Here is a 25,857-nt window from a genome sequence, read left to right on the forward strand (position 1 = left end):
GTTATATTTTTTCTAAATTAACAAGGTTATTCAAATAAGTAATGTCTTTGAAGTGAAGTACTTTCCCTACTGTTGCTTAGACTGGAGTGGGAATAGAAAATGTTATCCCTCCATAGTCCAACGCTTTCCCTACTGTTGCACAGACTGGAGTGGGAATAGTAAATCTTATTCATTTGAAGCTCAACACTTTCCCCACTGTTGCACAGACCGGAGTGGGAAAAGTAAACCAAATCCCTCCGAAGTCCAATTCTTTCCCTCCTGTTTCACAGACTGGAGTGTTAATAGTAAATCTTATTCTTAGAAATGGGATTTCTGGTTGGCTAAGGCTTGCGCCAACGCCAGGCAGAACCCACCTCTCTAGTCAGGGCAAGGGAGTTACACGCTGAAGATAACCCCTGCTCACCCCATTGGTAGCTTGGCACGAGCAGTCAGGCTTATCCTAGAGGCAATGTATAAAGCGTTTGTGCAACACACTAGGCACACCACAAAAGAATCTTCACACAAGGTTATATAAAAAATAGCCTTTGTATTATCATAAACACATTAGAAACATAATCACACAATATACACTGTGCCAACTGGCACTAGGCAATATTCACGAGGGACTATATACACCAGACAGGGCCAATCGGGCCACTGTCAGGACCTTTGGAAAGCACAAGTAGTAGAAATAAACACAACCAGTTACTACTGGTTCAAAAATGACCTGCAACATAAACACATTACGTCTGCATCACATTAGGCATAAACCACCTTATGCATAAACCATCAGCATAAACACATTACGCAATGAGCATCACAAGCATAAACACATTATGTAATAAAACACAGTATGCCCCAATCATAGTAGGCATTACCCTCCAGAATGACCCCCAGGCCAACTGGCCTTTCACTGGGCTCAAAATGCCCTCTGTCCAGAATGTCAGGGCCTGACGATAAGGCTTCTCAATTAGACCTAGGGCTGCAAAAGCAGCAAAGCCAAGGTGCGAAAATACCCCGTGTTGAAGTTGCCCACGCTCTCGCGGTGCAGCTTTGATCAGCACTGGCACTACTATGTCTCGTGAGCCCCCGTTACCGGGACTCTCCGGGTGCCACTCCCAGCACCGCAACTCCTTGAAGAATGAATCAGTACTCGTGGTGCTCTGAGGAGAGCCCCCCCACCCCGGAACTCTCTAACACCAAATGACCCCCACGGTAGAGCTGCCCGCAATGGCGGCGCAGCTGTGTCCAGCAATGAAGCTCCACTCTCAGCTCCACTCACCAGGCTGCTCAAGGACTTCTCCAAATCCTCCCCTGGGCCAACACGGGGGAAAGGCACTGACAATGTGCCTCAGTCAGGCCTGTGGCCACCGGAGCCTGCGATGCTCCCACTCCGTCGTTGGCCACCCAATATAGCAACACGCGGGGCTCTCCTCAGCTCACTGAAGCCCCTCTCAGCAACAGGCCATAACTTTGCCTGTTCTTCCGGTTGGCTGCACTGCAGTTGGCCGCCTCACAAGCCTCCTTCTATTGGCCCCGCCCAGAGTCAGGCAACCTCTGGGTGATTTCCAGCTTCTCAGCAGCTCCTCTGGGTGATTTCCAGCTTCTCAGCAGCTCCTTTCTCCAGCTCAGTAGTGCGGGCTGGGCTCCCGCCTGTCACCGAACACCAATTCGGGAATGGGCTTCTGCTAAATAAATGGCATGAAAGCGGGGTGGGCTCTAGCTCTTAGAAGAGGGTCAGTGTGGGCTCATGCTGTGCCTGGAAGCACGGGGGAATCACTATGCCGGGGTTCCCTCCAGGAACATCGCAGCCTTGTGCTGCAGACACCAGCTCCTCTTTTCTTTTTGTCAATGAAGATATAGCGCTCACGAGGTGCCAAAGTTCTTAAAGGTCCAGGGGCAGGGCTGGGCGCAGGCAGGCCAGCACACAGGGCCCTCCAGCAGGGAGGCAATCCCTCATGGCGGTTCCTCCTGGGGCCCAGCAGCAATAAGTCCCCCTAAAAGCACAGGAACAACACAAAAGCACCACCCTTTCATGAGGTTACAGCCCCAGTACTTATACACCATTTCTCCTTTGTCTGCCCTTGGCACAGGGCTTTCGGGAACCAGCCTGAGCTGGTTCTGGGTTTTTTTTGGAGCACTTTGTTGACAAGGCTCTTCCCCTTTATCAGGTGGGAGCTCATCATCAGACACACCACAGGGGGGTGGAGCCAACATTCGCCTAGGCAGGCACAGACATATTCAGGGTCAGGAGACTACTCCTCCCACTACTCCAAATGTGGATGTCCCATTCAGCCTAGTGCTGACTCGCCCTGCCCTCCCTGGAGCCACACACACCTCACCAGCCCCTGTCACTCCAAAGCCAGACATGCAATCCACATCAGGCAGGCAGACACATAGTACACAGCAGTGAGAAACCAAAATGGTGGTTTTTCACTACCAGGCCATGTCACACACTTAAGGTACATGTCCTACCTTTTACCTACAATACGCCCTGCCCATGGGGCTAGCTAGGGCCTACCTTAGGGGTGACTGACATGATGTAAAAGGGCAGTCACAGACATGGTACACACTTTAGGTGCTACTGCACAGCGGCAGTAACACTGCGCGCACAGGCCCTGCAATGGCAGAGGCCTGAGATAGGTTTGAAAGGCTACTTTGGTAGGTGGCACAATCAGCGCTGGAAGCCCACCAGTAGCATTTAATTAACCAGCCTGGGTATATGAGATACCACTTTACAAGGGACTGACAGGTAAATTAAATATGCCAAACAGGTGTAGACCAATCTTTACCATATTTATCACAGAGAGCACAGGCACTTTACACTGGACAGCAGTGCTAAAGTGCCCAGAGTCCTAATACTACCAACACCATGTCAGAAAAAAGGCTAGGAGGAAGGCAAAAAGTTCAGGGATGAACCTGCATATAGGGCCAAGTCCAACACTTACCCTTCTAAAGTCAAGCATGTTTCCTACTATTGTGTTGTTGGGAATAGCAAATCTAACCGCTCTGAAAGACTATACTTTCCCACTGTTGCGTAAACTGGAGTGGGAAAAGTATATCAAGTATTTCCAGACTCTAATAAATTCCAGAGTTGTCACTTGCAGAGATACAGCTTGAGGCTCAGTTAGCATCCATAGCTTTAGAGGAGGAGAGACTGCAACAAGAGAAGAAGTAGGTAAGGGTGGAAGCAATAAGAAGATTTTCTGTAGCGAAAGCGAAGAATATGTTTAGATGTCCAAGGGTGGTGGGTTATTTCCCATGTTTCTCAAGGGAATAGTTCCCATGTATGTAGAGGGGGCGACATTGATAAATGGCTGGCTACATTTGAAAGAGCCCTTGAGATGAGAAGGGTCCACTCCATATATTGGGCTTCACTCCAGTGGAAGACGATGCCAGACTGACCCTAGTAGGGAGATGAGGTAGAATCCTACCCACACATGAAGAAATGCCTAGTCAGGAAATGTGTCTGACTCCACAGCAGTACGGGGTGAAGTACAGGGACACCCAGAAGGCACACACACAGTCCTGGGTGGACTTTGTGGACATCTCAGTGAAGGCACTAGAGGGTTGGATTCAAGGTAACCAGGTGAGTACATATCAGGGGCTGTACAACTTAATTCTTAAGAAGCACTTCCTGACTCATTGTATACAAGAAACTCATTGTATACAAGATACGTTATGCCACTATCTAGTGGGATTTAAGCTGTCTGGTCTCAGGGAACCGGGGAAACAGCTGATGAGTGTGTGAGAACCCGGGTTTTCAACTAGCACCGGGGGAGAATACAGGAAGGAAGAGAAAGGCCCACAAAAGTCAAAAGAGGGAGGTTTTAAGCCCACCATAGAGACTTCCCCTTCCCCCAGAACTCTAAAAAGGTGGAGAGTAGATCCCACCTCAACTCTGATAAGCAGAGGTAGGGGGCACTGAGCTGAAAAAATACTTGGACATGATCCTGCGTATGCGGTAGAATGATGGATGATGGGTGACACTTCTATTCACACAATCTTGTATAGCAAGGTGTGGTGATACCTCTAATCACACAATTTTATATAGCAAGGTGGAATCCCGAGCATTGCTACCAGAGACAAGAGTGGTGTTCTGGGTCTGGATAAAATCGCTGCATTGGATGGGGTCGTTTAACACACAAAACTCTGATATGGCACAACGGCCTCCTCCCTCAGATGGCCACCCTAACAGGGTTCTGAGATTGGGACAATATTGGCATATCCCCACTGGGAGTGGCCATGCATGGGTGGTCCAGGGGCTCCAAAGTGACTTTACCATGCCACACACTCAATTTTGCAAATATTTACAATTTCGCCATGCACTGACCCCCTACATTAAGGACTTAGAGATGCTCCCAGAATTCAATTAGCTGGAAGGCAAATTACTCATGGGAGAATTGGAAGATCATAAAATTACTAAGATATACCAAACTCTGATCACCAATAGCTCTGCCACACAAGACACCTTCCGTGCGACATGGCACACAGACATAGGTCCAATAGAGGACGATGGCTGGTCCGAGGCCCTAGAATCCCCGTAAGGCGCTGCCATTTCCTCCAGCCTATGGTTTATTCAATTTAAATATCTACACTGTGCATACTTTATACGACATAGACTGGTGAGCTGGCCTAGTGACATCCCCCACATACTTGCGAAGTAGCATTAAAGAGGGCATCTTGCATCACATGACTTCGCCCAGTAGAGTGATCACGAGGTTCTGGCAGGGAGTTATGACATGCTTTTCTGATGTCTTGGCCTGTCGCTGAAGTTGATTCTCCTACATGCTACCTCGAAATCGGGGCCAACAAATACAAACAACACCTTCTGTTCATGGGCCTTACCCTAGCAAAATGTGATATAGCTAGACTGTGGAAGACTCTCTCCCCTCCTTTACTAGGCATTTGGAAACAAGTCATGGATTTTTGCATGGGTCTGGAACTGCCAATAGTTATAGCCAGGGAGTGCCCACAGAAACATTCAGTTTGACATGGCAGTGGTGGGCCAACTACCGCAGCATTCCACTGACACCTCTCACCTCTGATACATCAGATCCGGTAGATACACCCAGTTAGGGATACTGGCTTACTACACTACTATGTATTTTATATCCGTAGAAAGACATCTTGGCATGGTAGGATGACACAGGGGGTAGTACGATATTGACACTGCACACACAGTTGTTTTTTTTTACTACTGTTTTATTTTTTATCTGTATTCACATGGATAACCGTGCCATATTCATATACATCAATCTGTGCATGTGTGGTTTAGGCCCTGTGGGCCGCATATGGCTCAAAATGAAAATTAACAGTGTTTTGAAAAAAAGAAAATACTTGGACAACAGGGTGTACTTTAACTGTCGGCAGTAAGATGGTAAGCTGGTAATCCCTCAGAGTGGGAGTAGGCACTTCCACTCCATTTAAATGAATAGGATCACAGCCATTAGCCTGTGAGGCACATGTGCCAGTCACACTATAGTGAGTAACAGATTGGTGTCCCCAAACATGTTTGTACCAGTAGGGACCAGAAGTGTAAGGGTAGCCCAGGTGAGGTCACCACCATACCTGTAGCAATAGTGCCACTACAACAGGAGAGTGCCCTTAGCTGGGCTGGTATAAGGTGGTAGTCAGTGCAGACTTCCCCTTAGATTGTCTCCTGGCCAATGACCTCCTAGAGGCAGTCGCCCAGGGCACCCCCCAACCCAAAGATCCTGAGGATTCAGTCCCTATAGCTAGGAAACTGGGGTCCCAAAAGAAAGGGAAAAGAAGATGAAAGGTAAGATAAGCCCCTCTTAAAGTAAGTTCCAGTGAGCCAAGGGTCTCCTGTCCCAGTAAGGCATAAAACCAAAGTTGGCACTGGTGAAGGTTTACCTGACCACAAAGAAGTCCTGAGCAGTTACGTAGCTGTCAAGCACCAGGGTGCCACCCCTTAACTGACAGAAGGGACAGTTGAAGAAGGGTGTCTGCCACAGGATGGGGTAGCCCCCCACTCTAAATAGCGAGAGATGTTCCAGGAACCCACAGTTGCCCCTAAAGCAGCTCAGCCACCTGTCAATGGAGAGCTTAGGGTGTGGTTCTGGATTCTGACAGCTGTCAGTAGCCTCTGCTAGGTGCTTGGCTTCATGGCAGCACTGTACTTCGCATGGGAGGCAGACCCCATTGCCAATAGTAAGCTAGGCCCCTGACCCTGTTGGTCATCGTGGGGTTACTCAAGTGTTGGGTAAACTCTGTGGGTAAGCTAAGTGTCACTCTAGCAAAGTTAGAAATCGAGAGGGTGGGCACCTCACTACCCAAATTAAAAAGGGAGGAAGACAATTAAACAAATGTGATGAATTTTCAGTTTAAAATGTGTCCTGTTACTGTAGAGATGGGTCAGCTTCCCAGAGGAAGTGACCTTGGCAAAATGATGTAAGACAGAGTAGGCCCTGCAATTGTACATCTTAGTTTCTTCACTTTCTTCCTCGCCTGACAGACCAGGGAAACTTTTTCAGAGTTAGACTGAGTTTCATGGGCTGATGGCTGGGGGCGGGGGGAAGGGGGGTGTAAAACCAGGACCTGTTTGCAGTGCCCCCAAAAATTAGGTATAATTATAATAGGTACTGACAACCTACCTGTAAGTCCCTAGTATATGGTAGGGCATGTAGGTCTAGAGAGGCTCAGTAGATTTTAGGTACTTAAGTGTGCAAATCTGTGGTGCCTCTTGTCATTTTAAAAGCCAGCCCTGACTTGCAGGCTGCTTTTCAACTTAAAGTATATGCAAATTTGACTTTGGAATTAAAGGTAATTCCAAAACTCAAACTACCTTATTTTTATATATGTCACCCCTAAGGTCTGTCCAAAGAACCCAACATGATCGAGTACTCGAGGATGCCGGCGTGAGGGGGCAGTGATACAGCGATATTTTACATTGACATTGCGTTTGGGACACAAGACATCGGATTAGCGTGCTGAAACTTTTCACCCCTAGAGAGATTTTAACCCAAGCCGGAGGATCGTGTGGGTTGGCAATATCACCACACGTGAACGGTGCAAAAAACAGAAAATCAAGCCTTGAAAAAGTTGCATATACATATAACAAGAGGCGACGAAACACATGTTGGCTCTGGGTTTTCGACCAGTCACATGATCAACTTAACTAGAGGAATCATCATATGAATTAAAGGCTGAAGATTCTAAAGAAACCTGCTTTGTGCTGTTGATTCACGTTCTTTTATATGTATTCTGTTACTATTGTCACATTGTTATTGAACTTGAAAATTCATGTGTGCTAGGGAATTTGGTGAATAGTTTGCCAGTCACTTTAGGTACTGCCTGGAAAGGTTTGTAGTGATCCTTCAAGTGGAAGCCGAGATAAATTAGGGGTCATAAAATGTGTATTCCAACGCAGTTTCCCACAGGGATTTTAGACACAATTACAGCCCGATCTGCTGAACCGAATGACACCAAAATTGGTAGAAAGCTAGTTCTTGGTCCAGATAGAGTATGTTTTGTGATTTGGTATAAATGTGTTCAGTAGTTTTAGAATTATTAAAGTAGAAATATGTATGTATATCTAGAGATGTGGAGCCACAGTGGATCTTCCTCAGATTCACTGGGGATCCTTGTGCCAACGGCAATGCTGTGATTGACTGGCCGCAACCTGAGAGGCAAGTTGCAGCAGCCATTTTGTGCATCAGGACTTGGTCACCTGTGGGGGGACATACAATTTAAAAGTGATTAAAGGGGGTCAGAGTAGCGGGTACCCTGATCCCATGGGACTGATGGAGGGCACTGTGAAAGAATCCTCATGGGCAAGAAATTGTCCAAAAATGTTTTTTTAGTGTATGAGGATCTTCAGATCTAGCCAGATCTGCCCAGATCCATGACGATCCGTGGATCCACTCAGAACCATACGACACAGACCCCAAATAAAAAAAACACATATACTTACTACCAGACCCACACTCTCTGACCCACATATTCACACACCAAGACAAACACCCACACAGCCACTCACACACCCACTCACAGACCTACTCCCTCAACCACTTACACACCCATACAACTACTCACACACCAACTCGGAAACCCAAACAGCCACACACACACACACTCATAGACCCATAAAAGCACTCACACACCCACTCACAGCCCTACACAGACACTCACACACAGACACACACACCTGTTCACACACCTGCTAACACACTCACATACACACTTACATACCCATATAGCCACTCACACACCTACACAGTAACACACACAGCCATTCACACACCCACAGACAGGCACTGATACCCTTATTGAAATTCTAATAGCTTCTGTTTGTATTAAATGTGTTGTTGTTTTAGTATTGAACATATGCAATATACCCAGTAGACCCCTTACTTGTCCGAGTATTCACGATGGATCCATAAAACTAATTTCTTTTTAAAAAGAAAGACTTGGTGGATTGCATTTATAGAAAGACTACATGGGTTACCACACCTTTAGTTTTAGTTTTTTAGTTTTAAAATATATAAGAATGAATGTACGAATAAAATATGTTTATAAACTTGTGAACATGAAAATTAGTAAATTGAACTTCTGGGTCAAATTATAGCACATTTTATATAAAAAAAACTGTGAAATTCATTGACAAACCAAAGGTTACAGGGACGTTACAGTTAGGAAACAACATTACAAAAACATTGAAATTCACACAAAAAAATAAAGGTTACAGGGACATTATACTTGGGTTCAGATTTTACACACACAAAACCATGGAAATTCAATAGTTATAGTTGTCTGAAGTAACTATATCTCGTGCCCTAAGATAACTATAACTCGCACCCTCACATGCACTGCTAATTGCCCAACATATTACATCCCTCATGACATCTTCTATGACATCATTGATAATATCACTACTGATGAGCATGGCAGGGCTGTGATTTGTGAGTGATCCAGGGAGTTAAAAAAAAGGCGCAGTATCAATACTTTCCTTCCTTACGCTTCAAAAATGTCTTCTCGCCTAAGAGGCGAGGTACATATTTGCCAGGGGCCACATGCATAATAGCCAGTTAGCAGAGGCAGGGGCAGTACTTAAGCTCTCTAATATATTTAAGGGAAAGGAATATGGCTCAATGTCAAACGATCTTTCAAGATGGGCACCTTTTTAAAGATTTTCTGAGGGTACTGAAGGATTTTTAAATCTGGTAGCAGGTACCAATTTTTAGATAATAACTTTACAGTTATTTTATTATCTGTGTTGTTATTCATTATGAATTGTGGTACTGAGTTTCCACAAACAATAGCCAATAAATGTGGAGTTGGCAATACTTTTTGATACTGTTCATGTATATACTATGTAAGCATCATTTCAAAATGGTACTGAAAATGATAGTCCCTTATAACTGAATAGTGACATCTCCAAACAACCTACTCGAAAGATTCTTTTTCCGTGGCTTCTGCTTTTCTCTTTTTGAGAAGGCTGCGATCTCTCAAACGACGTGTCGTGATAACTGTAAAAGCCAAACAACAAGGAAAGGTATGGTTAGCTAAGTCAGATGTGGACCTTTCAAAAACAGTTTGCTATAATCAGAACAAACATAATACATAAACTCACCCTGAACAATCTCACAATAATGTACTAGAAGAAAAGCTGTCCATGCTGTTGATTACCCCATTAGGATTTGTGTAAATAACTTTAGAAAAACACAGTGCAAAAGTACTCAATTTTCTTGCCAGGTCTATGATTATTCCCCGCCACCCATTCACCGCTTGCCAAATAGTAGAGAAGCAACTGAGAGTGCAAAGCAAAACATTTAAATTATATATTTCATCTGGCTCACCCAACATGGCCTTATATCCTGCTTCCAAGAGTGATTCCAGTTGTTAAAGGCCCTGAACCCAAATTTTTGGCCTGAGCCACAGGTGGGGGTCCAAAAAGAAGGAGATGGCCTTTAGCAGCTGGTATAGATGAAATCAGAAGGGCTAGAAGTCTTTAGAATATTCAACTCACTGACTCACTGACGGAAGAGTGTTCTAATTAAACAGGCAGGGACAAACACGCATTGGAATGCTGGACTTGAAGACCTACACCAGCCCTGGAATACCATTGTAAGTACTTTTGTACCTCCTCAATTGGCTACTGGTGTACCCTTGTAAGTCTCTAGTGTATGGTACTAAGGTACCCAGGTCATAGGTACACCAGAATTCCCTCATGGACTGCTGCATGTATTGTGCCATCCATGGGAGTTCACTCAAACTGTGACTACAGGCCTGCCATTTCAGTCTGTGTGAGTTGGTGCTTGGACCTCTCATGACAGATATTATTTTTTTTGTATCTGTGGTCCCTAGACGTAAAACCTTAAGTCACCCTATGGCAGGCTCTTCAGTCCTTTAGGGCAGGGTGCTTGTTTAAAAGTGTGAGGGTACCCTACATGAGCAGGATACCCCTACAAACCCTGGAGTCGATTATCCAGGCTTTGTAAGTGTGGTCAGCAATTTTAATACATATAGTGGACATCAGTCATCAGTATCAAACATGTTGGAATCATGCACCAACACCGATTCCAGTGTTGGAAGTATAATTGATCCCATGTACTGGGGGGCTTCCTTAGGGTACCACCTGTACTTCTGGTAACAGCCTTACAGGGACTGACAGCAAGCTAATGCTGGTGTCGATGCAAGACACGATTCTGCCCTTCTGCTGCTGAGAAAAGCATGAGCATGGGAAAGTAGAACAATAGGTTTCATGTTGCAGGGAGATGTGACCACCTCCCAGACAAGACTTAGTGTATTGGGCTCGGGTGGGGGCGCTAGACAGAGGTCCCTTGGCACTATTAGTAGAACACAGAAGTTTATTGGTACCCAACCCAATGACATACCCACCAGACTGCATTCCAAATGCGGCGGCCCGGCTTGTCTTGAGATGGCCTAGAAGATCATCCGCATCAGCTGCTCTGAAGGCGTTGCACTGGCTACCCATCCAAAAACGAATACTATTCAAGATCCTTCTGATCACATACAGAGGCTTCCACAAGTGTGGACCTAAATATCTGTCAATCAAATTTCACAGATACCTCCCAAATAGGGAACTTAGATCAGCCACAGCTAATCTAATGACCATACCCAAGTTTCGACTGTCCACCAAGGGTGGTAAATCCTTGGCAGTCCTAGGCGCCAAAGCCTGGAATACTCTTCCAGCTAAACTTAGAGCATCACCATCAGAAAAAATCTATAAAAAACTCTTAAAAACCTGGATTTATGGACTATCTGATGCAAAATGCAAGACTCTAGTCTAAGTACATCTAAAGCTCAGCTACTACCCCCAAACTCTCCATCTTTGCAGTGAAGTCAGCAGCGCCGAGATGCTCCCTGGAGTGTATGTGCGCTATACAAAAACCACAAAACATCAAACATCAAGGGCAGATTTGGTGCCCTCTTTGCATACTCCGGTTTTAGTCCGTACAGGGAGTCCTTGGCTCCTGGAGCAAAACTGGACAGAGGACATTAGAGTATCCCCCTCTGCCCATCCCTTCCTCTTGGAGGGACCCTTGAGTTGTTCCAACCCTTCCCTTAGGGTACATAAGGACTTGCCTATGTGTGAGTCTTAAAATTCGTCATGGGACAAGACTCAAGACTAAAACCACTTCACGCTTCGATTGTCTGGACCCTTGGACTTCAGTGGACTTTGCTTGGAACCAACACTGCACTAAGGGAGAGTACTGCTGCTCCTAATCTCACTGTTCTGCAAGTCTTCTTCATCATCTGTGTCTGTGCTTATTTTGGGATCGTCACAAGACCTGTGGGCATCAAGGACACCCGAAGCTATCTCCCTTGGAGTGAAGGAGTCTCTCCCCTGAATCTGCAGGCACTGCATCGAAGCGGACTGGTCCGCTGTTCCTGTGGTCCCAAGGGCTTCCTGAGGCCTAGCAACACAGGCGATGGTTTTACAACTCCCTCGAGGCCTGGCCTGCCTTCTCTGCAATTCTGAAGCCAGCATCCCTCATCTAAACCGCTGGAACCGATCCCCTGTGCACCACGTTGGCTTGCTGTTGCCAAGGATTGTTGGCTCTGCACTCCATAGATCTTTGGGCTGCAAGAATCTCCAGCATCTCTTTCTGCCAAGTATAGTGTACCTCACAGCATCTTCTGCACCATGGGCATTCCTTCTTGGTGAGCTACTCGAGGTCCTCTCGCGACTACTCTTCCTTTGCCCCGTGGATCCTCCTGTTAATGTTAATGTTAACAGGATTTATAAAGCGCACAAATTCCCGGTGGTGTCTTGGCACTGCGAACGCAGTAAGCCTGACCAAGTGTCAAATTCTGGAATAACCAGGTGTTTAGTCCTTTCCTGAAAATGGTGAGGGAGCTACCACTTCTAAGCTCACTCGGAAGAGTATTCAGGTGCCATAGAGAAAGCTGCGGCCACCCCAGTGATATGTTCAGATTCTAGGTACAGTCAAGAGTCTGGCCCCTGTAGAATGGAGTTGTCTGGCTGGTTGATACCAGACAAAAAGATTTTGAAGAAAGGGAGGACCTGTGCGATTTAGTGCTTTATACGCCAGACACAGGGCCTTAAATTTGATGCGTTGTGATACAGAGAGCCAGTGCAGGCTGCAAATCTCTTTGGATACCAATTTGTACCTAGGAATGTTGACCAGTAGCTGTGCTGCTGTATTTTGAATGATCTGAAGCTTTTCTAAACACTGCTTCTAAATGTTCAAAAAAGCCCATTGCAATAGTCCAGTTTGGACTGGATTAGCGATGTTACCAAAGTTTTCCTAGAGTCCGCGGGTATATAAGGAAAGATCTTCCTTATTTTCTTAATTAGAAAGTGGGAGGCGGCGACAGTTGCATTTGTCTGAAATTTGTTGTCAAACCATACTCCCAAGTTCTTAGCCTTGACCGCTGGTTATGGTGATTCTCCCATCTCTGCTGACCACCACAGATTGCCCCAAATTGGCTGCATGTTACCAAAAATTAGGACCTCAGTTTTTCAGAACTGAGTTTGAGACAATGTGTACTCATCCATCTATTTTTGTACTCATGCAGTTCTGAAATTGTTGAGTAGGAGGGGCCTTATTTTTACATGCAGCCACCACTATCTAGGGGTCGTTGGCGTAAGACGTCAGACTAAACCCAAAGTCTTGAATCAGAGGAGCCAGTTCAGAGATGTAGACATTGAAAAGAGAAAGACTCAAGGAGGAGCCCTGTGGTACTCCGCACGAGAGGGTATAAGGCTCTGACTGATACCCATCTACCGATACTGTTAATCTCCTGTCCTTGAGAAAAGGAGGACAATAGGGCCAACTCCCATACCTCCCAGTCTGCTGTGGGGAAACAAACCGGCGTGCATAGCACAGGCCAAGCTGCTTCGAGGAAGGTACGATGGGGGGATAGCGCTCCCGAATATACAGTTATATTATTGGGCAGCGCAATTAAAGGTGGTCAACCAGTGGATACATGCTCCTCAAGCAGACCCTGCATTTAAGGCAGACAGATTTGTTTTAGGAGCAGGAAGTATGCTGTCTGCCCTTTACAATAAAAAGCAAGCTCATACATTAATAGGGCCCACGAAACAAACGGTTACCATATGGCACGCTGCACAGGTTAAACTGGGCTGACATGGGATTATAACCCAACTCACTCCTCTTTGGGACACGAAACAGCTGGGAAGACTCAGGAATAGTAAGGGCTTTGATCAGTGGGACGCCATTGGCATATCCAAGGTAGGGGACATTTGGCGTAAGGGGGAAGTAGTTACATTTGAGCGCCTCCAGCAGCAATATTAGTTAGCACCCTCTGAAATCTTTAGGTAGGTACACATAGATAAAACATGCTCTGACAGCGGCCCTATCGCCTGGTACTGAGGTCCCGGAAGCTTCACCTCTCGAGGACAGGTTACTGACAGACTACATGCATAAGCGTGTTAGTTAACAACCTTCCGGACCCTACAACACCACTTAGGGAAAAATGGTCTCGCGATGTAGGTGACCTTGACGACACAGCATGGCAGGAGGCATTGGCCTCACCAAGGGAGGTGGGTGTACCCTCGCGACTTAGATTGGTACATCTCAAAATTCTGCATCAAACCTACTACACCAGATTCACCCTGCATAAGATAGGTAAAACATCGCACCCATACTGCCTGAGGCGCTGTGGGGAGGAGGGTACTTTTTACCATACCATGTGGCAATGCCCGAAGATTATGGAATATTGGGCAAAAGTGATGGGGACGATATCGCAAACAGAGGAGGTGTCATTGATACCAGAGCCCAAGAGATGTTTGTTAAATGTATGGGAACCAAATTACCTTACTCATTCAGCACAACACCGGGCCACGCTGGGGATAATGGTTGCTAAACGCAACATTGCGCAAAAATGAGGGGCAGCAGAAATACCGACACTCGCCTCATGGTGCAAAGACATGGACACAGCCAAGGTAACTGAGAGAACGGTATTCATTAATTACGGCTGTCCCCAAAAATGGAGTAAGATCTGGGGGGCATGGAATAAATTCAGGGGAAATATATGTGAACCACCGCGAGAACAGAGAGTCTGGATGACTAACACTAGAGAGGGTGGCGTGTATAACATGACGGGTACTGTTGACGAATATGATGTATTGATTTTCAATGTAATAATGTATTGGGGATGTGCATTGCTGGTTTTTAATGTATGTGTATACCATCTGGAAGATCTATGCCTTGTTGATGCTGATTATAATAAAAAGATTTTTTTTTAAAAAGAGCGCAAAGAAGTGGCTGAGCAAATGTTTGATGAAAATCGAGTTGCCTCTAATGCATGGGTACTCAAAAACTTCATCTCGGGGCCAAATTTACAGTTTGGTTTTTCTCCGAGGGCCGCATCGGTGGGGGGCGGGGCTAGAGCAACAACATAAAACTGACCATGAGTTTGATCACAGGTCCCTGCAGCGGACGCCTTCGTCCACTGAGCCGTCCCAGCATACACTCATCTCTCCCTCTCTTTCTCTCTCGGTCTCCCTCCCTCTCTCTAGCTCTCTCTCCCTCTCTCTAGCTCTCTCTCCCTCTCTCCCTCCTGTCTTCCTCTGTCTCACTCTGACTGTCTCACTCCCTCTCTCTCACTCCCTCTCTCTCCCTCCCTCTCTCTCTCCCTCCCTCTCCGTCTCCCTCCCTTTCCCTCCTTCTCACTCACTCTCCGTCTTGCTCCCTTTCACTCCCTTTCCCTCCCTCTCCCTCCATTTCCCTTCCTTTCCCTCCCTCTCCCTCCCTCTCACTCCCTATCAGTCTCCCTCCCTGTCCCTCCCTCTCACTCCCTCTCACTCCCTCTCACTCCCTCTCTCTCCGTCTCCCTCCCTTTCCCTCCCTCTCCCTCCCTCTCCCTCCCTCTCCATCTCCCTCCCTTTCACTCCCTCTCCATCTCCCTCCCTTTCCCTCTCTCTCACTCCCTCTCCGTCTCCCTCCCTTTCCCTCCCTCTCCCTCCATTTCCCTCCCTTTCCCTCCCTCTCCCTCCATTGCACTCCCTTTCCCTCCATCTCACTCCCCATCAGTCTCCCTCCCTTTCCCTCCATCTCACTCCCCATCAGTCTCCCTCCCTTTCCATCCATCTCACTCCCCATCAGTCTCCCTCCCTTTCCCTCCATGTCATTCCCCATCAGTCTCCCTCCCTTTCCCTCCCTTTCCCTCCATCTCACTCCCTATCAGTCTCCCTCCCTTTCCCTCCCTTTCCTTCCCTCTCACTCCCTCTCTGTCTCCTCTTCCTTTCCGTCTCCCTCCCTTTCCCTCCCTCTCCTTCCCTTTCCCTCCCTCTCCGTCTCCCTCCCTTTCCCTCCCTCTCTGTCTCCGTCTCACTCCCTCTCCGTCTCACTCACTCCTTCTCCCTCCCTCTCCCACTCACCTCCCTCTCCCACTCACTCCCACTCACTCACTCCATCTCACTCACTCACTCTCACGCACTCCCTCACTCACTTACTCCCTCTCACTCACTCTCACTCACTCACTCCCTCTCACTCCCTCACTCTCACTCCCTCACTCACTCCCTCTCACTCACTCCCTCTCACTCTCACTCACTCCCTCTCCCTCTCACTCACAACCCACTCACTCACTCACTCACTCACTCCCACTCACTCCCTCTCTCTCCCTCCCTCTCCCTCACTCCCTCCCTCTCACTCACTCCCTCTCTCTCACTCACTCCCTCTCACTCACTCCCTCCCTCTCACTCCCTCCCTCCCTCTCAGTCACTCCCTCTCACTCACACTCACTCTCAATCTCACTCACTCCCTCTCACTCACTCACTCCCACTCACTCACTCCATCCCTCTCACTCACTCCATCCCTCTCACTCACTCCATCCCTCTCAATCACTCCCTCTCACTCACTCACTCCCACTCACTCACTCCATCCCTCTCACTCCCTCCCTCTCACTCACTCCCTCCCTCTCACTCCCTCCCTCTCCCTCCCTCCCACTCACTCACTCTCACTCACTCACTCACTCCCACTCACTCACTCCCTCCCTCTCACTCACTCCCTCCCTCTCACTCACTCTCACTCTCACTCACTCTCACTCTCACTCACTCTCACTCACTCCCTCCCTCTCACTCCCTCCCTCTCACTCACCCCCTCTCACTCACTCCCTCTCACTCACTCCCTCTCCCTCACTCATTCCCTCTCACTCACTCCCTCTCACTCACTCCCTCCCTCTCACTCCCTCCTTTTCACTCCCTCCCTCTCACTCACTCTCACTCACTCACTCACTCCCTCTCACTCACTCCCTTTCTCTCACTCTCGCTCACTCACTCCCTCCCTCTCGCTCACTCCCTCCCTCTCAGTCACTCCCTCTCACTCTCACTCACTCCCTCTCACTCCCTTCCTCCCACTCACTCACTCCATCCCTCTCACTCACTCCATCCCTCTCACTCACTCCATCCCTCTCACTCACTCACTCACTCTCACTCACTCACTCCCACTCACTCACTCCCACTCACTCACTCCCACTCCTTCCCTCTCACTCCCTCTCACTCACTCCCTCCCTCTCACTCCCTCCCTCCCTCTCACTCACTCAGTCACTCCCTCCCTCTCACTCCCTCCCTCCCTCCCACTCCCTCACTCACTCCCTCCCTCTCACTCACTCACTCCCTCTCACTCCCTCTCACTCTCACTCCCTCTCACTCTCACTCCCTCACACTCCTTCTCCGTCCCCCTCCCCCTCCCTTTCCCTCCCACTCCCTCTGTCACCCTCTGTCATCTCACCCTGCCTGTGTGCAAGCCAGGGCACATACACACTCACAGCCGCACCCGAGCCCTTCACAGGTCTTTAAAAGACCATTTGCATGTTAATGAGGCCTTTGTATTTCACCTCTTCTTAGGCCCCTGCAGCTTTACTCTGGCCATTGCTAGGATCGCCCGGCCGGCAGCCCCCACAGAGCAGCAGAGTCTCTCACGTTGCTGCAGACTCTTAAAAAAAAATGTAAAACACAGGTATGATGTCTCGGGGGTCCGCGGGCCACCAGGGAAGGCTTGCCGGGCTGCCCCCGTCCCGCGGGCCGTACTATGAGTCATTATTAACCACTAGAAAGACAGCAGATGCCTTAGGGATAGATATCTACGGGAGAGAGAAAACTCATTTCAAACCAAAATCAGTATTTTTCCAGTGTCACCAAGGGTCTCTTTGGGCATCTACTCAGAATTAGTGATCTCAGACTTAAAAGTCGAGTGAAGAATTTGCAAATTATAAAGGTGTACAGCAAATAGGATACTACCAAGTAATGAACATAAAAAAATAGAGAGAGGATGTGGTGATCAGAAAATCTGATAAAGGGGGGAACATTATTTTGTGACCATTAAGGCTGTATGATGCTGAGGGAAAATTACAGTTACAAGACTGAAATTGTTATTGTAAAACAACCCCTTTGCAAGTGACAGCGGTTAAGGCAAAGTATTTCGATGAGCTAGCAAAATGGAGGGGATTAGATTTGATCTCACATGATGAGTATCCGTATCTGAAAGTTGAAACACCAATAAAACCTGTACTTTACTTGATCCTGAAAACCACAAAAATCGCACAAATTCTCCATGAAGGCTGATTATATCTGCAATTGTCAGCCTGTTCAAAACCACTTCATGCTTTATTGACTATTTCGTACAGGAGTTGTCAGGATCACTCCAGCATATCTACAAGATGATTTTCTGAAAAGGATGTATGATATAGCTTGAGAAAAGTCTTTTGTGCTAATGACGTTAGATGTGACATCACTTTACACAAGTATTGCGCATAAAGATGGCCTCCGAGCTATGTCACATTTTCTGGGGCTGAGGTCCATTTCACTACACAACACACAAATATGCTACTTGAAATGACAAGGTGGTGCCTAGAAAATAACTTTTTTATGTATTGGAAGGACACATACAAACAAACGAGGGGTCCTGCTATGGATACCGACTTCGCCCCAAGTTACGCCAACTTACATAGGCATGGTGCGAGGAGCAGGTACTCAGAGTGGAACAACTGAAGGAGTGGAATAAAAATATAGTAATATGGACTCGATTCATGGATGATTTATTTATTCTTTGGAACGGTACCCCTGACTCTGCTCAGACCTTTGCTTCAAAACTAAAGGAGAACAACTTAAATTTAAGATTCACTGCCAATATCAGTAAGACTGCGGTATGTTTTCTGGATTTAGTGTTTTTTGTTAAGGACAAAATGATACACACTAAAACTTACAAAACTCTACAGCTGGTAATTCAATCTTGCATTCCAAGAGTTTCCACCTAGTTAAGCTGAAACAAAGTATACCCTAAGCAGAACACCTGTATATGATTTGCAGTGATAAGGGTACTTTAGAAGAGGCTCAGCAAGAACTATAATTGAAATGTACTGTAAGAGGCTAGAGTAAAGTAATCCTGTAACAAGCAAAGGAGAAGGCTGATACAGTGTCCAGAGAGTCGCTGCTTTTTGCCCAAATTATAAAAGAAAAAGAGAAAAAAGGAGGCAAAAGGTAGAGACACACCCAGGGTGATAACAGGGTATAATATGTATCACAAGAAAGTAACACAGATTCTGACTAGGCATTCCCACTTAAGCTAGAGCAATTCGACAATAGGAAGTATGGTAACTAGTAAACCAACACTTATTTTCAGGAGAGGAAAAAACACACACCAAGAACTAGTAGTTACTAGTCTGGAGGTGCAAAAGGTGAAGACATGGTTGAAAAGGAGTACAGGATTTTGGAAATGTCAACAATGCAAGGTGTGTACATTTGGTGTCAACATGAAAGAAGTAAGCCCGCCACTTTTGAAAAGCCCTGTTAAGATACGCAACATCTACACTTGTAGAAGTGAATATGTGGTGTAAGTACTGCAATACCCCTGCCCAAAACTTTATGTTAGGAGTACCATACATATGGCTCATGTAAAAATATTGCAACATTTGAGGGCAATCAGAAATGATGATAAAAGTTATCCAGGTGCCCGCCAAATACATGAACACCACGAAGGCAGATGTGAAAGTTTGCAGTACTTCGTCATAGACTCAGTACCGAAAAACAGAAGGGGAGGAGATAGGGAGCTTAAATTAAGGCAGTTAGAGGCCATATATATTGTCCTAAAACCAAAATCCCCTCGGGCCTGAACGCAGACGAAGAGCTTTACATACACGTTTAAAATCTGCACGGCTAGTATCTTCGCTCTCGTACAAAAAAGAATAATCAATTTTAGAATAAGACGTGAGATTTTATTTTACACAAAAATGTGCACACTCAGTAGGCACTAATGTAGAGCACTAGAGCACTTTATTGTTTTAAGGAATGGAGGTGGTAACAAGATTACGAATATATATTCATGAGGCCTTCATCTGGGTTACTATTTACAGAAAGTATTTTATCCAAATGTTGAAATAGAAGATCATAAGTTTGATAATACTATGGCACTAGCACTTTGTAATTGAGTCAAAAGGAAGATTCTATAACAAATGCGCAAATAAAATGAATATAGGTAAGTTTGAGGTAATTGAAGGAAATTGAGGGGAAATGTTTTTGGTCCAGCACTTGCGCTTTATGATAAATATGAACTGAAGGAAGTTTAATTTAATGTATTTATTGGAATTTTTCAACATTTGAATGTTTAGCACTTGCACTTTAACGCAAAAAAAGACATTTAAAAAAACAACACTAAAGAAACTTTATTAAGAAGAAATGCACAGTAAAAAAGTGAAAGCAACCAGTCAGGCGTATGTTTTCCATCTCCATGAAGAAGGCGTGAAAAGACTGAGTGACATGTATTTAAACAAAACCATGTGATCGTCTTTGCATTGTGAACAAGGCAGCTGGGACTGCCGAAACGTGTCATGCCTTACCATGCTGCAATAAAGTTTGAAAACTAAAGAGCGGACCCCCAATAGTGTCTGCCTGTATTGCAGTTGAGCAGGAGCTGTAAGCATATATATATTTCTATATATATTTTTATGGTGCCCAGGTTATGTGAGAAAGGCCAGCACCTCAGCCGAAAAGCCCCATTTTGGCAAAAGCATTGGAATAAAACTCAGTGGTTAATGTCACTGCCAACATCTACAGCACATCGGAGATGCAGTGGAGAAGCGTGGCTCAATGGTTAGAGCGGCAGACCCTGATGCAGAGGTCTGGCCCGGGACCAGGGTTCAATTCCCGCCTCGGCGGCTCTTGGACTCAATTTCCCCGGACCTGATAATTCTCGCCTCGGTGCCTAGTCTAATCATGGGTCCCACTCTGTGACTCTGGGCAATAGCTTGCTTAATCTCCACAACGGCCCCCGCAGCGCTGTGGATGCCTGGCTTCACCTTGGGGGTGCCCAGGAGTGGACATTTCACAGGAAAACCAGGATGGGTTCCACAGCGGTATGAATACAGCGCTACGAGGCCTCCGGGTAGAAGTGCGCTATATAAATACAATACATAGAACATTTAAAATTCAAAAAACTTAAGTTCATTGGTCTTTACAATGCTCATGTTCTCTTATGTTTTTACAAGTAAGATGTATAGCTTGTACCTAGTAATGCATTAAACTCATAGCTCATCACAGGTCATACTGGCTGTTAATGTATTTTCCTTCAAGTCTTTGTGATTCAGTAGATCGGCAAGTAGATGGTTTGATTCTTCAATAGGATTGCCTCCAATTGTTACTTTTGCATGTGTACATTCTCCTAGAACTGCAACTCATCACTAAATTCTAGTGTATTTAACACTATGGAAACAGGTGAAGAAACATCTTATTCTTTACTTGCGGCCGAACATATCATGACAGTGTACCTTGTCGGTTCTCCCTTAGCAACTCCCCCCATATATTTTCCACATTCTGAAATAGAACTCTTATTCAAGGATTGACTATGGTAGCCTTGAAGGATCAAAACCTACCTAGTCATAACATACGAAGAATATTCCCAACATAACAATATGGCCATACACATATCCCTGCACTGGATGTTTTAGGCCATTGACAGACTACACCCCATATTTCAGGGAGAACACAAAAGCAATACATTTGTCATAGAATTTATAGCCTCAAAAGTGGAAAGGAGAGACAGGGACACAGTCTAGGAAGGACAGAGTGAGATAGCCTAAATGAGTCAAAGGAGTCACAAAGAGGGGCCTGGTAGACAATATCTTAAAAAGACAAGATACCAAGAAAAAGAGGAATTGATAATACCTTTTAGTGATAAGGTATAGTGGGAACATTGTTGAGACAAAGAACAGCAGCCTCGGCTTCACTCTGATAAGAGTGTGTAAGACAAGAAATATAATCAGTTCACATCCTCATCTTGATCGATGAATGCAGAGAATTGAACATTGATCTGACAATCCTGAAACCTCCCCACAAATCTGTGGTGTGATATGCTCAGTCATTTATCCAAAGATCCTAAAACTATTACTAATTTGTGTAACTAATGCAAATATACCCACATCCTTGTATCGTCTTGCTACCTTCATTTTAATACTGCTCCATACAGCCACATTTTGCCTACACAGACACTCAATTTAAAATAAATTATAAATATAAGTGTAATTAATATAAATGAAAAACATTAGCATAAAGTTAAAAAATAGGAAATGGTAATGTCTTAGATGCGTAAAATATGATTTAAGGAGAACATAATTTGAAATATTAAAGCATGTTGGATACGCAGGGTTAGTAAACATCACAAGACATACAATATGATATATTTATTAACTATTTTCAATGTCAGGTTTGTTAAAGTGTTGCACAGCAAAAAGTACTGAGACTATCCATACAAAAAGAAAAGATGTAAAGAATTCAACATTTCACCCTGGGCACATTGAAGAGGTGTAGGTTCATCAATCAGTTTTCTTACTTAAGATCTGCTGTGCACCTTCCATCCACCTCCAAATGACTAAGAAGTTTTGAGGGAGTGGTTGCCACCTGGGGTGGGGGGTAGGGGGGCTACGAAGCCAGACTGATTAAATCTTAGCAGGTGACATTGTGACAGATATCTGTCAAGCCATCATTAGTTTAGGCTTAAAACACATACATTTTTCTAACTTCCACTTTCAGTAGGTGTTGTGCGGCTCATCGGGATCACCTGCCAAAGTCAATAAAATAGCTAACAATCTATGAGGTTTTTGTTGAGGCAGGTATTTGGGGTGCATGTGGTACAAGTCTATGAAAAGTGCAATATCATGACATACCGCCCAACATTGCATTCCACCATGTAAGCAGCCACTGTACACCTCCATCCATTTATCCATCCCTCCTTCCACCCATCCATCCATTTGTCTAATCCATTCAAATATTTACTCACCCACACCATTCCATTGTACATCTGTCCCCATGTCTCCAATACATATCGAAGATGCCCAGGCCAAGATGGCATGAGGAGCAAGGTCAAGGCTGATTTGACATATGGCTGGGTCCAAACTGAGGTGGTATGGTGGGCCAAAAACAATGGATTGGGATGCGGCCCTGAGAGATTGCTAGTGTCTGAGATTGAATTAAGAATTCTATCCATCACCAAGTTGTTGTTGTAGTTGACACCCTAAATGCGACATGTATGCCCAGGCGTGGTCCTGTGCTCACTGTGCCCCTGGTTCAGGGAGGAAATGGCTTGGCAGTTCGGGCTGGACTGTTGCCATGAGGAGCAGGGTCAAGGCTGATGTGAACATGGCTGGGTCTAAACTGAGGTGGCATTGTGGGTAGAAACGATGGACTGGAATGCCACCCAGAGTGATTGCCAGTGGCTGAGATTATTTCAAGCATTCTAACCATCCCCTTTTTTTTAACAGAGTTTTATATAGCGCGAACATGATCTGAATCGGGTACCAGAGCGCTTTACATAGCACCAGTTATGTTACATAAGGCCACACATTCATTTTAGGCTCGGGGAGATTACGTGATTTGCCCAGAATCACAGGATGTTCAGCGTCATTGCCGAGACTCGAATCCAGTTCCCCATATTTGAGGTCAACCGCCCTAGCCGTTAGACCAACTCCTCTGCCTCCTTGATGTTGTTGTTGCAGTTGATGCCCTAAGTGCAATGGGTGTGCCCAGAAGTGGATTCCATGCTCACTATGCCACTAGAATCAAGCCATACCTGTCTGAAGAGCCCTTACCAGGGTGAAACAGGTCCTAGGCTGCTTGCATTCAGGTTCAGGGAGGACTTGGATTGGCAGTTCGAGCTGGACTGTTCCCATAAGTAGCAGGGTCAAGAATGATGTGTATATGGCTGGCTCCAAACTGAAGTGACATGGTGGGTGAAAAACAATGCGGTCCAAGCGATTGCCAGTGGCTGAGATTAATCCAAGCACTCTATCCATTGCCTTGTTGTTGCTGTAGTTTGAGAAAGTTGGTATTTTCCTGCCTAAGCCAAATAGGCCTTTCTGCCATTGTCCAGGGTCACCTGACTGTTAATAGTATTCCTCCCAGGCAGTGAAACAAAAGGCCTTTGGTGTGGGGAAGGGTGTTCCTCCCCTGAGCCAGGTGGAGTGGGGCTTATACCCAGCCTCTTTCTAAGCTTCAAAGGGTATACTGAGGGCTACACCGAGAACTTTCCTGACTTCAGAGAATGCCTAACTTGTCACTGGCAAATGCTTCTCAAGCCTGGGGCTGCCTGCCCTTTGTTTCACTAGACAGACTGGAGCCATACCAAGGGAAAGAAAGGAAATGACCAGAACCAGTTCGGAGTTAGACAAATAGAGTGCCCCCCACACACAGATGGGCACTGGGCTTAAAAGTTGCATTACAAGAACCTGAACTCAAAACACTCCTGCACCTGTGGAGACTCAGAAAAAGGACTTCCCTGCTCTCTGAAGCCTGGAGGAAGAGTGGACCTGCTTGACATGATCCCAGGACACCAGAAGTGACTTTAAGGGTCAATTAGCTGACCTCCTGTTTGAGCCATTGGGCACAACAATACTCCAGAGGCCTTTCCTGCTTTCCAGCTAGCTAGACCCAACTTGTTCTGACCTGGCCTCCTCTGCTGGTCTCTGTGGGATTGAGTCCTGATCACCAAGTGCTGTCCTCAAGATTCCGGACATTTCGCTAAACTCTGAGTGTACGTTTTCCTGCTAAATGAAGGATTCACCTGATCCAACACAGAGCAATGCAGAGTTTCATGCAATGCAGCATCACGCAGCTTCTGATCGGAAGCTTCACCAAGACCAATGCAGAACCGCACTTTGCAGCACCAACAGCTCCTGATCAATCACTTCACCAGATCTGATGCAGAGCAATGCAAAGGCCCTTAGAGCCCTGCAGTTCATGACGATAAGTATCACCGGATCTAACACAGCACTACACAGGACAATGCAGAGCCACACAGAATCACACTGCACTATCTTTTCATTAAAGTCAGTGGGTAAAACTTCTAGCAGGATAAATCTGGTCCTGTATCGGCTCACACTCCATGTGGTTGGCCTTTACTCGTGAGTTTGTTCTGGTCTGGGCTGACAAGTTATCCATAGTTGGTGCATCATGTCTTTGATACTATTTTTACCTAAAACTGTAAAACCTCCCAACTTCAATTTCACTAATTGGATTTTTGTTCTTTATGTGTCATTTTACACATTAACATATCCTCTGTTTTTTAAAATTAGTTAGGGATTTTTCTTGTGCTGTTTTTCACTTTATAACTGTTTGATTAATGCATAGACACTTTACATATTGCCTCTAAGTTAAGCCTGATGGCTTTTGTTCCAATATACTAGAGGATAAAGCAGAAACTAATTTAGTACATTTCGTGCTTTATCCTGACAAGGATCATGATAATTACTTAAAGAGTGATCACACCCCTTCAACAAATAATACAATTTCTTACATTCTGTAGTATTGGTGGATCAAACTGACAATAACAATGCGGGCACTCGAGGGCTGCTATTTCAAAAGACATTCCACCCAGTGCTGAGGACTCACTTCTTAATCTTTTGATATTACGGCATCCGGTCAAACCATGACACAGATGCCACCGGGAGGAGAACCCAAATCCTTCTCTACTGCGAGTGTAGTTGAGAGGTCGCACCTCTCTGTGATGCTGCATTACTCCTTTACCATATCAACACAAAACAAAATATACACAACTAAAAAGAAAAATGGCCCCTCAAGTAAATACACACAACACATGGAAGAGTTAAATGAGCATCTTTCTTCTGTTTTCTGATCCCTCTTGGTGAAAACAAAAAATAACAGTATGCTCATGCAGATACATTGTTCTTGTATCTTTCTGATTGTGTAGTGCTTGCTCTCAGGTGGTATAGGTGACTCACACAGCTTGTATAGCATAGTGGCCAGTACCTCGCCTGGAAGGTACCAGTTCCACTTCTCTTCCAGGGGATTCCACTGTGTGTGGCATGTTCTTGGGGAGACTGGTATCACTATCATTTGTGTGGCACAGTCATTCATTTCCCAGGGCCCCTTCCCTTGCTTAGGGGCACCCCAACCAA

General features: G+C 45.8%; 1 protein-coding gene across 1 annotated transcript in view; it reads right to left on the reverse strand.

The window, feature by feature from the left end:
- The window catches only part of LOC144818679 (uncharacterized), a 255,026-nt gene that overhangs the window by 151,244 nt on the left and 77,925 nt on the right, over positions 1-25,857 (reverse strand). The window contains exon 2 of the mRNA XM_078676329.1: positions 9,392-9,470. Within this exon, the coding sequence (XP_078532455.1) occupies positions 9,392-9,470 (79 nt within the window). The remainder of the gene's footprint in view (positions 1-9,391; positions 9,471-25,857) is intronic.

Source organism: Lissotriton helveticus, chromosome 2_1 (assembly GCF_964261635.1).
Source record: "Lissotriton helveticus chromosome 2_1, aLisHel1.1, whole genome shotgun sequence".
Classification (NCBI taxonomy): domain Eukaryota; kingdom Metazoa; phylum Chordata; class Amphibia; order Caudata; family Salamandridae; genus Lissotriton; species Lissotriton helveticus.